We start from the raw sequence: 17,831 nt of genomic DNA on the forward strand, positions 1-17,831 counted from the left end.
TAAACATGTTCAAAGTTTCAGAACATATCAATTTTCTTTTAAAGCTCTTATGTTCTGATGTAATACTTCTGAAAGCATTTTCACATAGTTCTGAAATACAGAGGACGTAGCTTTGGTCAAGAATGCATTTACTTGATTGGAGTAGAATCTTCCTATATTCTTCCATCCGTGTCATTCTAACTCATTTCTGAGTAAGGCTGATTCTCACTAATTTGCTTTATAGTGAGTGTTGATGCTGGGATGGTAAGCAGTGACAGTCACTTGTTAAAGAAACTCTGGCAACGTAATTCCTTCCCAAATCCTTTGCAGTGTATCAACATAGATAACTCCTACAATTGGAACAATTACGCTATTAATAGCAAAAATGAAAGTCTGTCCATAATGGCCACTTTATTGTTAACAGTTGGCTAAAAGTAGGTGTAGGTGACTGGAAAAAAGGAGACTCAGGACGGTTGGCAAGTAAGCTGGTAAAAGAGAATTTAGAGTTCTATTGTTCTCCTGTGCAAGGTTCAAGTCACTTGAGAAAATCTGAATCATAATAGGTAACCTTGGAAGTGTTCTGCTGAGTGGTGAATACTCTATGAGACACGCACATTGTGTCCTTTTTATGCATACTTAGTAAATGAACTCTTTCTGTCCAGTTCTCAGGTATGTTTATCAGCTTCTAGACAGGGGAATTATGAGGGTCTTCTCGCTTGTCTTCCATATCCCATGTATTATCTGCTCTCACCTTTAACTCTTTTTTAAAAAATTTTTTACTAATAAAGTTTTAGAGTCAAAGTTTTATTTCTCACCCCTCCCCCAAAAGAATGCTGCAATTTCATCCTAAAGGTGTATATTTTACTCCTGTGACAGTGTTTAAAGTCCACTACTCTTGGGGCACCTGGGTGGCTCAGCCGTTAAGCGTCTGCCTTCGGCTCAGGTCATGATCCCAGGGTCCTGGGATCGAGCCCCGCGTCGGGCTCCCTGCTCGGCGGGAAGCCTGCTTCTCCCTCTCCCACTCCCCCTGCTTGTGTTCCTGCTCTCGCTAACTCTCTCTCTGTCAAATAAATAAATAAAATCTTTAAAAAAAAAAAACAAAGTCCACTGCTCTTATAACTAAAATAGTTCCTTTAATGTTGAATTGAATGGAAAAAATTCTTCCCAAGTGACCAGATGAACTTCAGGGGTTCTCTGATCTTACTGAGTAATGACTACTCAGTACTATTAGAAGTTGTGACTCTATTATTGATTACTTGGCTTCAGAGTTTAGATCAGGGCTCAGCAAACTTTTTCTGTAAAGGACTAGATAGTAAATATTTTTGGCTCTGTGGGTCATATGGTTTCTGAAACAAACTGCTCAACTTTGCCTCATTTTCATGGAAGCAGCCATAGGCCATAAGTAAAGAAATGGGTGCACCTGTGTTCCAATAAATCTTTAGATGCAAAAAATAGAACAACAACAAAAACAAACAAAAAAATACCCAGGCTGTGAGAGAGATTGGGTGCACAGGCCACTGTTTGCTGACAGCTGGTCTAGACCAAGAGTTTGAGAAAAGCCATGCAATAAAACATTTTTATCTTCACAATCATACAGTGGTGAAGTTAGCAATCTCATATTTTAGTTGATATGGTGTCAGTTCCAACCCAAGCAAGGGAATAGTAATTTAAAGCTAATGCCATGTTCTTTAGGTAAAAAGAAATGCTTAAAGATTATACAAATGCAGACAGGTTAGAGAAAAAAGGAACCTATTAATGGGAAAATACAATAACCACCTTTCCTCTTATTACAATATATTGTAGGGATCTGCAGCTTCATCAAATCCTATGGCTTCATCAAATCCTTTTATGGAAATGCTACCCAAATTTCTATCTGCTGTCCTAAGCTATCTCTAGAGTGACATTTTTACATTTCAATGCATACCTGGATATTCCCAGTTGGCTCCCGTGCCATTATATCTAATGCACAATATAAAAAATATAATTTCTAAAATTAGTTCTTTCAGACCTAAGACGTTTCACCAATATCACAACTATTCTCAAGCTGAAAATACTGGAGTTAAAGGACCATATGATCATCTTTGAGTCACTTATTTCTATCTCTGCTTCTATAGTTTGCCACTAGGTCTTAAAGTTATTTTCCTCTACTGCATGTTGAAAATCCACTTATTTTTGCCCATTTTCACTACTGTGGTTCCAGTCTGAGCCCCAATTACTTCAGCCTCATATTGCCACAACCCTGTGCCAGCTGGCATCCAGACCCACGCGTCTTATCTTCCTAGTTTACTCTGTACATGCTGACAGATAAAACAGTGCTTTCATCAGGTCCTTGCTCCTACCACTTATTGAACGAGGCCAAAAATACTGATCCTGACATTTATAGCCTTCTACAAATTCACCCCAGGCTCTAGCTCACATCTCTGGAGCTTTAAACTACCTAATTTTCTGTGAACACTTTTAATGTTTTTGTTTTTCTTTCTCCAAATACTGAGCTTGTAATAATTGATCTTATTTTCTCTCCTTCCTACTTATTCTAATGTTATGGGACAAGTCAAGTCCCAGCCCATCCTTTAGGTCTTTCTTCAGTGCTTTAGCCTCAAATGATTGCTTTTGCAATGGATCAGTTTCAGTCTTTAACTCCCTCTCATTGGGTGATGTTACTGGTGATCTCATTTCCCTAACCGGATATAATTTCCTTGGCTTGAACATACATATCATTTGCTGACATTCATGGCTCTTTCTACACAGTCTTCTGAATTCAAACACAGTTGAATGAGTGACTGAAACAAGAAAGTCTGATGTATGGGAGAGGATGGGGGTAGCTTCTCTATAGTCTTTGCTGATTGATCCTAATCCTTACCATATAATTATTTTAATCATCAAAAAAAAAAAACAATAAAAAAAAAAACAGCGCAAGTTGGCATTTTAGTCTCTGATCAGATAAGAACAAAGATGAAAACAGCAAGAATCTGACAGGCAGAGTTCTGAAAACAGCCATGACCATCAAAGGAAGAAAAGTCTGCCTTTTTGCCACCAGCAAAAGATATTTCTATACTCTTAATTCTCCTCATTTCATGTTTCTGTAGGAACATAGGCTCTAAGAAAAAGCATCTTTAATCACCCAAGGCAACAACAAAAAAGGCTATCTTCATATGGAAGTCGAAGGGGTTCTTCTGAATGTATTTATGCAGAAATGATTTGTTATAATGCAACTTTCTCTTCCCAGATATACTGAGAATAGAAGAGATTGCTAAAACGGAGTAAGTTGTCCGACAAATATGCCAAGATGAGAAAACGTTATTTAAGTACAGGCAGAGGACGAGGCACCACTAACAGGAAACGAAGAATGGAACAGTGAGAAAGTAGCTTCGAGGAAGCTAGAGGAAACTCCCCTTTTCTTTTTTCTTTTTTTTTTTTTTTTAAAGATTTTATTTATTTATTTGAGAGAGAGAGAATGAGAGAGAGAGAACACATGAGAGGGGATAGGGTCAGAGGACGAAGCAGACTCCCCGCCGAGCTGGGAGCCCAATGCGGGACTCGATCCAGGGACTCCAGGATCATGACCTGAGCCGAAGGCAGTCGCCCAACCAACTGAGCCACCCAGGTGCCCTGAAACTCCCCCTTTCAAGCTGGGAGCGGGTGACAGTATTTGATACAATGAAGCAGACACCCAGGTGGAGGAATGCACAGAGGTTTTCAGATTTGGAAATGAGACTGTTGCCAGTAATCACAAAAAGAACAGTTTCTATGCAGATTGTGTGCTGAAAACCAAAAGGCCCATGTTAATATTTTTGCTTTTATGCCTACAATGACCTCTGTGCACATTCCCTGGGGCCATGATCTAACCGGAAGGGGGAAGGAATTAACGCTGAAGGAAGACTTAATGTGCACAAAGCACTGTGGGGATCATTATGTTCTCAGCCTCTGAGGGAGGAAATGAATGAACCACAGTTGTGCAGTGGTTAAGGAATAATTTGGAACTGAAACTGTTTTCACACTTGTGCTGTTTTACCATATCTCAGGTTTCCTCCCGTGCTATTTTATAAAAATACGGCTTTCATCTGTTTTACCTAACTTCATTTCACACTTTGATCCCCGGGTATTATCTGTGCATAGACTGTAGAATACGAAAATTGGAAAAATCCTGAAAGACCATTTGGTCCAACCCTCTTTTCTTTTCATTTAAATTAACTGAAAGCCAGGAAGGTGAAGGGATGAGCAAGCCTCACCCTGTGTTAGTGAAAGAACTAGACTAAAACTCATGTTTCCTGATTCCCAAATTCAAGCCTGCTTCATTATAAACTCTATGTAGGGCCCGAGTTGAATGCAACTGTATGCTTGACTCAGGAGGAATGAGCAAGGTAGAACAAGAAGCTCTTTTATCACTCAATTTCTCGATGCATGGTTTGAAATGGGGAGAATGACTTTCAATTCTAAGTACCTAAGTCTCTCTAACAGTAATAGGAGATAGTTATGTTATCACCATAGCTGATGGTGAAGGATAAATAAGGAAAATTAAGCTTATGAAATAAAATTCTAAAAATTGCTAGGTAGTTAATATTCTTTATAAACTAAATTTTAGGTTTCAAATAAGGATTTCTAAAAGGACGATGATAAAAGTAGAAGACGTTAGGGCACCTGGGTGGCTCAGTTGATTAAGTGACTGCCTTCGGCTCAGGTCATGATCCTGGAGTCCCGGGATCGAGTCCCACATCGGGCTCCCTGCTCGGTGGGGAGTCTGCTTCTCTCTCTGACCCTCCCCACCTCATGCTCTCTCTCTCTCTCTCTCTCAAATAAATAAATAAAAAAAAAATCTTAAAAAAAAAACAAATAGAAGACGTTATTCCCAAGTTAAAAAAGCAACCTTTTCACTGTCAAGGATCAAAATCAATGAAAACTGGAATTCTGTATGTTCAGACTTTTGCATCATCACCACATACATGACTACAAATGAGGGGGCAAAACACATTTTTATGAATTAAAAAAAGGTGGCTGTGTATTTAATTACATAGTCAGCTACATTTTAAGTATGTAGCAGGAACTTACATGCTCAAAGTCAATATAAGTAAAAACAATCATATTCTCTAAAGGCTGAACTTGCTACGAGTATAAACAACATGTCCCAAAGCTTGGGATGTATTATCCACAATATCTCGTAAATAACTACACTACCCAGTAAATGTTGGAAACATTTCCGTCACTCATTTCTGCAAGATTCCATGTTATCTAGTAATGCAGACAGATTGCAGTCCACATATGGCAGGTTTTGAGTAAATAAATCTGCCATTTAAAAATCAGTACTGAGTATGAACAGGATTGGGCATAGCCATGGCAACGTTAGGAATGTCACTGCTGAGAATTTCTGGAAAGTTACCCAATTATAGTACATAATACGCATGCACATATATAGTTCATACGGGCAAGGATGTAAGGATCTCATTGACTGTTAGGGTAACAAGCAAACTGTTATGGAATGCCATGATCCAAAAACTAACCAAAAAATCCCAAACAAGCTGCAGGGTGCAGTATAGTCCTAACCTTCTCAAGAGCTTGCTTTGGTTATCTTCTAAATATGAATGAAGGAAAAATTCAACCAGAGGAGTTATAGGCTCCTGTCCAAGAACAAAGGACACAATTTAAAAGGATGAGTTTCCATGTCGCCGTGTCAGGTGGAATGGGTAGAAGTGGACTGAGGTCTGTCGCTCTGGTTGCTAAGCATGGTGCGTGGCATCAGAGCGACAGACGCATAAAGCTAGTGGTTAAGTGAGTGATGATGGAGAAATGAAAAGCCAATCAAGTGTGGAGTGGAGCCTCCCACCTCTTGCCTGGCGTCCGGGCCCGCAGCCTTCCTGCGCTCCAGCGCTGTCCTGTCGCACGCTCCAAGGGACCAACTGGCATCTGCGCCATTTGTGAGTCTTCCACCTGCAAGGAAAGAACAGAAGCCTCACAGGGAGGAGGCAAAAATGCCAGGCAAACCATAGGGAGATGGTGGCATGGAAACATGACTTTGACCGCTACCAGTGGGAATATATTTCACAATGCTCAGTCCTATCTAAATGTAATTTGGATCTCTATCGAGACATTGTAAAAAGCAGCATTGAATATACAAGTACTTCCTATGGCTGTGGAGACAAGAGTTCATCATTGTCAGTTTCTATAGAAATGAACTCTATAGAGGCATTTAGCCTTCTTTTTTAAAACTGAAGTATGGTTGATACTTGTCACATTTTATTAGGACTGCCATCAGATGTAGCAGATAGTACTAGAAGTGGGGCATTCCATTTAAATAAGGTATGTTTATTTTATATTTGAGTTATGAAACTGTATTCAAGTCATGAGCCTTCTGTATGGTATCTTTTGGTTAGCATTGCAGGGGTAACTGAGAAACTGCAATTACAATACATTTTACAAAAACAAATCTCCCACATAAATAAGTTTGGGGCTGATAGTTGTCAGTGTTCAGAGTAAACATGCATTTATACTGTTTGTCATATCAGAATTAAATACATAGAAAATAAGATGGCAAATCTGCCATCAGATTCATCAGATTCATCTTATTTTGTTATCACACATTCCATCAGTTAATGCCGTAATAGATCATCTGTCATCAGATTGCGATTATGTACCACATCAAGTTTCAGTTCGGTGCTTTCTTTTAACAGTTATGAGGAAAAATTTCCCTAATAATTATCAGGATGATGATCTATAGCTTGAATAACCTGCATTTTCTTTGGGGTGGCCACAAATGAACGGCACAGACATCTTATTAGCATCACTGAAATAAAGGTGTCATTTTGTGAACCAGAATGCCGACATCTATGAGGAACAGGTGCTCTTTGGAGTCAGGGGAGGAATGCTTAGGCTATTTCCTCTACCAGGAAAAGAATTGCTTATGTGTTTCATAATTATTAACCATTTCTCTGGATTTCTTACAGTTTATATCACCATAAGACATTTCCCCCAATCCCTGGAGCTAGTGACACAATTTGGAAATTTACACAAATATTTGTCTCCGTGGAGATAATTTCGGTAACAGGGCAGCTCCCCTAAATGCTAACAGCCACAGCCAGTACAAATTCCACTGAGCCTACAGGACCATCCTTGGCTTTCTTGTCTCATCGTTGGAAAGAAAATGGTCTTGGAGTATTTGCTAAGTGCATGGCTTACAATGCTTCTCCTTTAACCCCATTACCTGTAGCTCTGGCACACTTGAGGGGCCTCACAGACTTTCTCTTCATAGAGTGGGTCCATGCAGTCCCTGCCTCCGTTGGCTGGCAGCTGAATGATGACCCGGTGCCGAGACTGCTTTCTGACTCCGGAGTCCCCTGGAATGAGGCAGCTTTTTAACTGCTGTACCCTGCTCTGATAAAACAATCTCCAAATGCCAGCCCGTGTGAAGACATTACATTGCTTCCAGGATCATGTGCTTTGATAGCCCTGAACGAGAGGCCTCATCTAGTCTCATCATTTTCTAAATTCTCCAGACCCTTATACTGAGAACCAAACCAATTTATATTCCAAAATGTGAAAAACAGAGAAAAGAGTTCCATAGTCAACTAAGCTTGCTAATGTGCAGATACAAAGTAATTGCTCTTTTGTATATTTCTTTCCCCTCGAGAAATATGACAGATCTAATTAATTTATCTTCCTCTACCTTAAGTTTATTTTTATGCCATTTCACATGGTCCTGTTTACCACATGGGACTCATACAGTTCTAATGAATCTTTCTTAGGAGACTATATTCAATGTTTTAATGTGAAATTTTATTTCTTTGTTATTCACTTAATTTGAAATGCATACCTCATAAATTATTCTAGTCATTTATTATTCATGTTAAACAGTCTAAGATCTTCAATTCAGGTCACATTCTAAACATCAGGGCTGTAAGTAGTGAAACAAAAATGGTTTCTTAGAGGCAGAATTTTTACAGAAGCATTCAGAGTACCAATTACTGTAAGTAAATAACTCCAAATTATGTTTAAAAAAAACCAATGGAAATAATTAAGATTTACCTTCAATGAAAGTATCAACTTGACAGTATTACTCATCTAAAGATGTCCAAATATTTTAGTATTTGAAAGAGACAATGTACAAGACTTGACAATTTTAATAAAAGATATTCTAATTTATAATATATACATCCTTTAAGGGCAAACGACCACATGGCACAATTTCACTTATATTAGAATTCCCTAAAGAATTATTTTAATAGAGTTCCCCTGATGCATTTATGTTTTTTTGCAAGATCATTAAATATTTGATATGCAGATATAAGAACAGAGAAATTTAGAAGGGTTAGCAGTCCCTAACAATGGATGCTTAATAAAAAATTAAATGAAACTAAGTTATTGTGTTAGTAGGAAAATGTGATTTGACAATTAGAACTTTCTAATAAGGGACATCTTTCCTCATGAAGTCGGGGTATCCCTCAACATGGTCTGGGCAAGTGACTCCCAGCAATGTGGACTGAAGATTTCCATAATAGAGGGGACAAAGAATCAGATTAAAGATTCCTAAATGTCTGACTACATAGGAGAATTTCTTTCAAAAACTGAAAGTAAGGGGCGCCTGGATGGGTCAGTCCTTAAGCATCTGCCTTTGGCTCAGGTCATGATCCCAGCATCCTGGGATTGAGCACCGCCCCCCCCCATGGGGCTCCCTCCTCCACGGGAGGCCTGCTTCTCCCTCTCCCACTCCCCCCCTCTGCTTGTGTTCCATCTCTCACTGTGTCTCTGTCAAATAAATAAATAAAATCTTAAAAAAAAAAAAAACTGAAAATAAAAACAAAAACAGATTTCTCAGCCTATACCCAGAACTACTAAGTCAGAATCTCTGGGGGCTGGATTTGGGAATCTGGCTTTTACAAAGCTTGCCAGGGAACTGTGAATGAAGAGCCAGTTTGAGATCTACTGGAATAGACAACCTTGTATATCTTATCCCAGTTTAAGGTTCTAGGGTTCACACATAAGTTTTTAGCATCATTCCCATTGTGGGGGAAACCCGTACTACAAGTGATTGCGTTAACTATTTCAGTGAATAATTAGAATACGACAGGTAATAAAGTAGGGAATTAGGGGCTGGAGGTAGTGGGTAGCAGAGAATTAAAGCATTTGAAAATATTGTCAAAGACTTTTTTTTAGTTGTTAACAATAGCAGTTTGAATGCCAGTTGCAACCTCTACATATTAAATATCATTTATCTAGGAAAGATCTAAGAAATGTCAATGGGACTTCTAATAAAATTGCTAATGCTGCCTCCATCCATTATGTTGTTCCAACGGCCCCTATTTTAAAGCCCAGGTGATAAATTCCTCTAGTAATTTAGAGCTAGGAAAATTTTGTTTCCCTTGACAATCTTTTAAGACTCTTACCTTTGATTCCCTGTTCCTCTTACAGGCTTCTATTTTTTGCTTTGTTCACCAGAATCTCAAGGCTAATTTTCTTCCCCTGCAGGAGCTTACCTTAACTTTGACTTTATCGTATGATTTTTCTCTTCCTCTCCCCTTTCCCCAACTCTATGTACTACCTGACTCCATCCTTCTTTTACACTTTCTCTTCTTCTTTTTTTAATGTTACGATCTGTCTTTCATCTTTTTTTTTTTTTTTAAAGATTTTATTTATTTGACAGAGAGAGCACAAGCAGATGGAGAGAGAGGGAGAAGCAGGTTCCCTGCTGAGCAAGGAGCCTGATGTGGGACTCGATCCCAGGACCCCGGGATCATGACCTGGGCCGAAGGCAGCTGCTTAACCAACTGAGCCACCCAGGCGTCCCACTGTCTTTCATCTTTTTAAAAGAGTATACAAACCACATATTTATTCTTATCGTGTTTAACATTGGGGGGAGGAAGGAGGTAGTTGTTTGTTTAACAGGGAAAGAAGGAAAGAACATGGAGGAGCGGGTCTTTGTTTCCTGGATGGTCAAGATTCTCAGAGTGAGTAACTCGCCAACCCTTCTCTGCCTGCAGGCAGACAACATAGATGGAATTGAGACCCCACGGATCTGGAGCCTGGAGGAGACAATGAGTTCAGCCTCAGTGGCCCCTTATACACGAAAGCTCCTCGTCACTAACTATCACCTGGGACACAGGCAGTGCTGTTCAGATTTGAGAAGCAGCAGGTAGTGTTTCAATCCTACTTCATTTTTTGACTTGAAAGCAAATATTTCACCTCAGGTACAACTCTGAAACATTCTAGTGTCTTTTCATCCACAATGTCCACAAGCTCGTATTTGATACATAAGACCACGATAACTCTTTTCACTTCCATAATTGATTCCACAGTGGCAATCCGCTTATTCTTTAAAAAGTTCAAATACCTTGACCTCTGCAGCCCACAGAACAGAGACTGTGAGCTGATGAAAGCAGAACATTCCAAACATATAACACCGACAGAGGAAGTTTAATGGGGCTACACAGGAAGTGTCACGATGTCCATGTTTCTACCCACCGGGAGGTGCGTTGACTCTCAGATCTCAGTTAGGAAATTACTTGTATACTCAAAGAAACAGCACTGTGGAGCTCAGCCAGGTTACAGAGCCCTCAGGTCAGAATGCAGACAAAGGGAGAGCTACGGCACATATAAAAAGAAAAGTGGATGGTTTCTCACTAATAACTTGAGCTGGCAAACTTGGAATTTTACAACCTTCATAGTTTTCTGTACGCATTTGCACCCAATTTATTGTACGTGGTTGATAGACATGCATAGCTTCCATTTATCTTTGTGTATTAGCACGTAGAACACCAGTCACACATGGTAAGGATTTAATAAATATTTGCTGAATGAGCCCACATTATTTCACTTCTCAACTGGACTGTTAGTTAGCATCTTCTATTTCTTTTTATCCACGTCCTTATAGTAGGAAGCACATGGGTACGAAGTCTGTGCACTGAGGATTAATAAAAATATAAGGGATTGTTTTGTTCATTGGAAATAATAAACATGGGGAAAATAGAGAAATATTCCTGTAGTGTTTATACTTGAAAATATCTATCTAGGATAGAAATAGAAAAAAGGGATTAGATATTCAGAAAACAATTATGTGATAACGAGGCACAAAGACTCAGAGGGTATGCAATCGCTCATGTAGTCATAGCATTTTACAGATTAAGACATTCAAGATAAATTTCACCAGAGAATTTACTTGATGGGAGGACTTAAAGGGCAGGCAAAACTAAGGTTTGTTAAGCTAGACGGGGGATGGATGGCAGGCTGGAGCAGCAGAGTGCTAGGAAATTGAAAGGGAAATGTTTCATGCAAGAAGCAAAACGTAAAGGTAGTTTTCATATGCTTGGGGGTAATTCTAGTGCCATATTGCTTCAGGGCATAGAATAGATTTCTCTGCAATATCCTTTCTAGCTCTCAAGTCAATAAATGCAGTTTAGAAAAAAGGAGTGAACAGAATTTGAACAGTAAAATTATTATTTAATCAAAAGTATTGATATTTTTAAGACTATAGTTACAAGTAATTTATATGCATGAATGTTTCCTATTTTTAAGTCCTGTGTAAAAACTTATAAAAATTTGGAAAAAGTTAACAAGTGCATTGATTTGGGGATTAAAACTACTCTCTACTCCATACTGATCTTTATTGGCATTGATTTTTCAAGACACATCTTGAGAGAGGGCTGAATAACATTTCAAATAATTCTTTTTGTTCTTCCTGGCATGCTAAGCTATTCTAATCCATCTTCTGCAATACTACAGTGTAACTTTACCTCTTTAAAGTGATTTTTATTTTATTTAGTTATTTATTTTTTAAGAATTTTCTTCCCTTTTTTTTAAAGATTTTATTTATTTATTTTTGAGAGACGGGGGGTGGGAGGCAGAGGGAGAAGCAGGCTCCCAAGGAGCAGGGAGTCTGATGCAGGACTCGATCCCAGGACCCTGGGATCATGACCTGAGCCGAAGGCAGACGCTTAACCGTCTGAGCCACCCAGGTGCCCTAAAGTGATTTTTAAAGGGAGGGTGGTTCCACAATTTCATAAGTCTAAAACTCTAATAAGATTTAGACTTTACCTGCAGAATTAAAAAAAACACCCTATCCTTGAGTTAATTTTCTGTTGCTATTATCTATCCTTGAACATAGAACTCCATGTACTATTTTTAATTGTGTGCTAAAATCAGTGTTATTTCACTAAAGCTTGGATTATTCCCATTTCATACCAAATAATGAAAAAAAAAAAAACAAAACAAAACCCTAACCACATGTCATTGCTTTTTTTCCCCTTACAACAATAGGCTAGTTTTCTATAACACCATTGTATTGTTATTATCAGTTAAGGCAGTCTACAGGCAAAAACAGAAAAGGCTTCTCCAGGACCACAATGCATCTTGGCACAGTTGTCCAACAGCAAAGCCCTCTCCCACCCCCTAGGCTTTATTTCCTCAATACACAATTAGAGTTATTCTTTTAAAGTCTGAGTGCCTAGGTTTAGGGTTTCTGAAAGCCTTTTGTTACATGAGATTCAGTACAGAGCTTCCAAGTAGAACAAGCAGGGCTGGTCTCCTGCTCCTGCTGAGATGACCTGTGCTCGACCGAAACAGCCCTGCCTCTCGGAGAGCTTCCTGTCACAGGACAGCAGGTTTCTGAGCTGGCATTCTTGCACACCTTGGCCACTACCACCCGAGAGCTCCAGGGGAGAGAACAGTAGCCTAGTGGCACCGTGCATTTTAATTCACAGCAGTTACTAAATCCTTCAAGAGACCAGCCCAACTAAACTCATTCTATATCTCACATATCTGTCACTCACCACAAGAGTGTGGTGAGTCTGTCACTCACCACAAGAAACTAGCACTGACCCCCCACATGTCTTCCGTCATCATCTGGACCCACAGCACTCCCTACATGTGTAACCTGATTTTCAATTTCTCATTCCATCCTCTAATCTTTCCACCTTGACACCCATTAGAACACATGGTCTCTCATCTTCTAACTTTTCTTGGAAAGTTTCCTTCCTATTTTTTGCCAGTGGAAGCTGATTCTAGCCATGTCCTAGACTTCTCTTCTCCTTTTATCTTTAAAAATCTCCAACTCCTCTGTCATCAACATTCCATCAGCTATCCACCTTGTAGCTGCCAGCTACCAACATTTCATTAATTAACAACTGTAGAATGTCCCTCAATGAAATCCTTTCTTTTCCTACCCCTGCCACCACTCTACTGGCTTTGGCAACCACATGGTTATTCCATGCAAAGTGCTGGGCTCTGAATTACTGTACCTCCTCATCTTCAATGATCTTTTCCTCCATTTCAAATCAATTACTAGCGCTTTCCATTCATCTCCTTTGAAAACACCCTTGATACCCTGTTCCTCTCTTTTTTCCTTGTACTTTCCTGGGAAATCCTCACTTCCATCCCAAACCAACTTAGATTGCATACTCCATTATTACAATGAAGACTCTTTTGAAAACACCCTTGATACCCTGTTCCTCTCTTTTTTCCTTGTACTTTCCTGGAAAAGCCCCAATTCTAATCAAAACCAATTATTTGGTTACACTTTTTCTGCACTCAGGCAGCTGAACATGGCTGGAGAAACAATGACAACTGTGTTGAGCAATTCCTTTTTAAAGACATAACTAAGTGGGCACTCCATGTTGCCTAGAAATTCTACATGTTATTAGCTTGTCTGCTTTTGCATTCTCCAAAATGATGTCACATCTTTTCTTTCCTCAACCCCCCTGCACCTGTGCCTTGATCCTTCATACTCATTGAGAGATTAGAACCATCACTAAATGCCTGGTCAGTCTCATACCACCAGACTATAAGCTTCTTGAGAACAAGGAACATTGATTTCCTTGTTTACTGCTATAACATTTATATTTAAAATTGTGCTTGGCATATTTATTTGAGAAATCTTTGTAGAAAGAAAAAAATTATAATTGCTTAAAATAATATATATGATGTTTAATGACATAATGAGCATTTAAAAATAATTATCACTAAACATAACAAATAACAAATAATAATCACATTTTTTTCTTCATCATGATCTAAATACTTTTCTCACACTGGTACACAAACTTCTAAGAAAGACTGCATTAATAAGTCAAATTAAAACATTCACTAGACAGGGGCGCCTGGGTGGCTCAGTTGTTAAGCATCTGCCTTCGGCTTGGGTCATGATCCCAGAGTCCTGGGATTGAGCCCTGCATCGGGCTGCCTGCTCAGCAGGAAGCCTGCTTCTCCCTCTCCACTACCCCTGCTTGTGTTCCCTCTCTCACGTTCTCTTTTTCTGTCAAATAAAAAAAAATAAAATCTTCAAAAAAAAAATTCACTAGACATTGACCATATGCAGCATGAAGGTTATTTCCTACAGGAACTTAAATAAAAAGCAAATATGGGATGGATGGATGGATGGATAAATCAATCAATCAATCAATCATTAAAAGGCTAACTAATAAATTATGTCAGTTGGATCATGGTTCACAAATCATAGAGCCCTTTACCATATATTTTCCTCATTTGTGCCACAGAACAACTCATAGATGTTATAAGCAAGGCTTGGCGAGCTTAAGTATCTTGCATAAGGTTACCTGGCTGCTAAGTGGCCAAGACAGGTGTTCAGACAAGATTTGCTGATTTAAAGTTCACCCATTCCATTATACCATAAGACCCACTACTTACACGTATGCTCCAAAACTAAAAATTGTGTCCTGCTATACAAAGTCCAATCTGGTCTTCTATAACTTGTCTCCATTCTTCTTTCCAACTTCACATCTTGATTTTTCTCCAATGGGCTAGTTGTCATTTTCCTCTCAAACAACACACATTCACATGGTCATCCAAGAGTTTTCCTGATGCTTTTGGTCATCTCTTGGGATTCTTTTATGTGTTCCCTCTTTTAAAAGATTGCTTCTACCTTCATTTCAACAAGATTTTCCCTACTATTTGTTCCCTCAATAATTTCCCTCTTCCCTTCCTTAGAGCTCTGTTTTACCACTAAATCTTATTATCAAGTCTTAATATTATCTGGTTTATATTGAAGAGTTTTGCATTTTAGAACTCATATTATTTTATTCTATAATTTAAATGAAATCAAAAGCTTCATTGAAGTCAGGGACTGTGTCTTCTCTACAGGGCCATTAATGTACCAGTTATATATAGGAATCAATAAATAAGAAATCCAATAAGTTTTTATGCATATATATATATGAGTATTAATTTAATTAACATGTACATAGTATTTACAGTCTATTTATTTATCTGTCTGCTAAATTTTATTTAAAGGGCCTTATGTAAGTAATCATAGTTTGTCACATAATTTTTTAAAAAAATTTATAAACGGTCAGAGAACAAATCACTTTCTTAGTACTGCAAAAATCCGCAGAAATCAAAATAAATATTATATTATTTGATTTTTAAATTATAGAATTTTTATAATTAAATTATATCTTTTGTTTCTTTTCCAGGCATATATAATACATAATAAAATAATGCATTTTTAAGAACTTACAGAAGAAAATTCATAGGCTACCAAACCAGTTTCTAATACCTAGATATATCCCAATATCCCAAACTAATTTCAAATGAAGACCTAAAGAAATGAGAAAAATTTACCTGATTCCTCACTTTTGTGACTATCCTAGATTCAATTTAATGGAATATTTTATGTTTTTCAACTTTATTTCCTTGAACTACTTTAGAGCATTTCAAGTTTTATTTTAAAATACTTTACTCAGTACAAAGAAATATTTAATATAAGAAGAAGGCAAAGGTTTTTCTCCACCTTCAAAAATTTCACTTAAAAATGGTTTGTGTTGTTTGTTAATTACATGATTATAAGTGTAACTGCACATATTTTGGAATTATTAGTAAATGGCCTTATCTCATACTAACATGAACATTAAGTATAAAACATTAAGAATAAAATTTGAAAGTACATGAATTCCAGGTAATAAATAACCTTTTTTATTGTAGTGATGAATAACTAACATTTACCACAGAAATATTGACTGATAAAGTACAATTCTGTTGCTGATTATGACCAAACCAAACAATATCATGTTATTTAAAGAAAATAAGAGAGGAAAATGGAAAAGTTGTCAGTGACATTGCTTTATGGCTAAGTTTAATGCCATTAACACTGTTTTGAAAATATTAATGCTTAAAACTTTTTGCACCAAAACCTGTTTAGATGTCTTAAAAGACCTTTAAAATCAAAATTTTATATCCTTGCTCACTTAATGGTTTAATTTTATTTGATGTTTCAAAGGTACCTAAAATTTTTTGAAAAGCATAAAAAGGAACTCATGTTTTAACTGTATAAAATGATAATCACACTGTAAAACCAATCCATTATTAAATTTATGATCTCATATAATATCTTAAGGATTTAAATAATTTTTGGCAATTTAAAATAGTTGTTAATCTAGAAATTGATTCTTCTTCTTCTTTTTTTAAAATGATTTCACTTGTTTAGAGAGAAAGAGTAAATGGGGGAAAGGACAGAGGGAGAGAGAACCTCAAGCAGGCTCTGCACTGAGTGTGGAACACAGACATGGGGCTTGATCTCATGACCCTGCGATCATGACCGGAGCCCAAATCAAGAGTCAGATGCTTAACCAACTGGGCCACCCCGGCCCCCCTAGAAGTTGATTCTTAATTGAATCTCTTTAGTAAGATTCCAGAAGCCTAAATAAAATAAAAGGATAAAAAAATTTAAGAAAAACTATCTGTATTTGCTGGGAGAGTAAAATAAAAAAAAAAAAAAAGGAGACAGTATCACCCGTGACACTGAGAGAAAATTTGCTCGGGTATTGCATAAGTTACCTGGAGGATACTGATATCTTTCTCAGCAGCAATGAGAAAGGACCCCATCCTGGAGGGTAAAGAATTATCAAAGTGTCTGCCATGATATTAAAGAGTCTTTGTAAGTAATAAAAGCAAAACCAAACCAAACTGGGAACAAATCCTCATCCTGCAAATGCCTCATGGCACCTAAGTACTGGAAGAGGTACAATCCGGCCATTTTTCTCTTTCCTTTATTCCCAGGCTTGGGGGCTGCATAATTGAATCTATGGTGAATCTGGGCCCATGGCTATCTATTTCTTTCCAGTAAGAGGGCTGGAAGCCATGAGTACTGATAAGATTGCTGTACATTCTTTTTGAAATACACAGGGACACTATACATTCTTTTAGAATTAATGTTAAAGGAAACCTTATTAATATAATAAAGCCTAGAATCCATTCATTTTGATCTACATCATATAGTCTTAAATCAGTTTTTGGCTTAAAACTCATTTGTTTGGTTCTTTAAAGCTGTGTTATTTTCTAGAAGGAAACTAGAATTTTATGGCATGCACGACAAACCAGGATTACCCAGCCCCATGTAAGAATCACAAACATGCTCAGCCAGAAGAACTTGGAGGTCCTGCCTGGTGAGTGTTTTCTAGGTGAGTAGCCTTCAGAACTCTGTAGCTCATACCTTCTTTACATGAGGAGGGGCATGATGTCCAGTCACTATATGGTGTCACAATACAGTCCTTCCTACAAGGAAGCAGACAGGGTCTCACTGTTTCAGGTCGAAGGCTTTCAGGACACCTAGAAAATGCAAAGGGAAATTACTTTGCCTCTTTGGTAACCCAAAAAACCAGGTAATTTAGTACCTTTAAATCTTTCATTACTAAAATTGCTAAACAGTCACCAACCTGTATTATTTAACTTCCAGGAGCCTGTTTGTTTTTGCTAAGAATTTTACAACTAAATTAATTCTTCCAAACTAGACCTCAATAAAGCTTCTCAAGTCAGGATGTATAAATTTAATAATAGTAATTGTGCTACTAGAACAAAATGTAATAATTATACCTTATCCCCTTATAAAAATCTCTCCATTAATAAATACATATTTTCTAACT

General features: G+C 37.8%; 1 protein-coding gene across 5 annotated transcripts in view; it reads right to left on the bottom strand.

Annotated features, from left to right (window-relative positions):
* Positions 1-17,831, bottom strand: part of THSD7A (thrombospondin type 1 domain containing 7A) — a 441,557-nt gene that overhangs the window by 68,821 nt on the left and 354,905 nt on the right. For all 5 annotated transcript variants that reach the window (XM_035020648.1, XM_035020650.1, XM_035020649.1 and 2 more), the window contains 3 exons: positions 17,402-17,517; positions 7,172-7,304; positions 5,798-5,901 (listed from right to left, as the gene is read on the bottom strand). In XM_035020648.1, the coding sequence (XP_034876539.1) occupies positions 5,798-5,901; positions 7,172-7,304; positions 17,402-17,517 (353 nt within the window). The remainder of the gene's footprint in view (positions 1-5,797; positions 5,902-7,171; positions 7,305-17,401; positions 17,518-17,831) is intronic.

This window comes from Mirounga leonina, unplaced genomic scaffold, assembly GCF_011800145.1.
Source record: "Mirounga leonina isolate KUSES-001 unplaced genomic scaffold, KU_Mleo_1.0 Mir_174, whole genome shotgun sequence".
NCBI lineage: Eukaryota > Metazoa > Chordata > Mammalia > Carnivora > Phocidae > Mirounga > Mirounga leonina.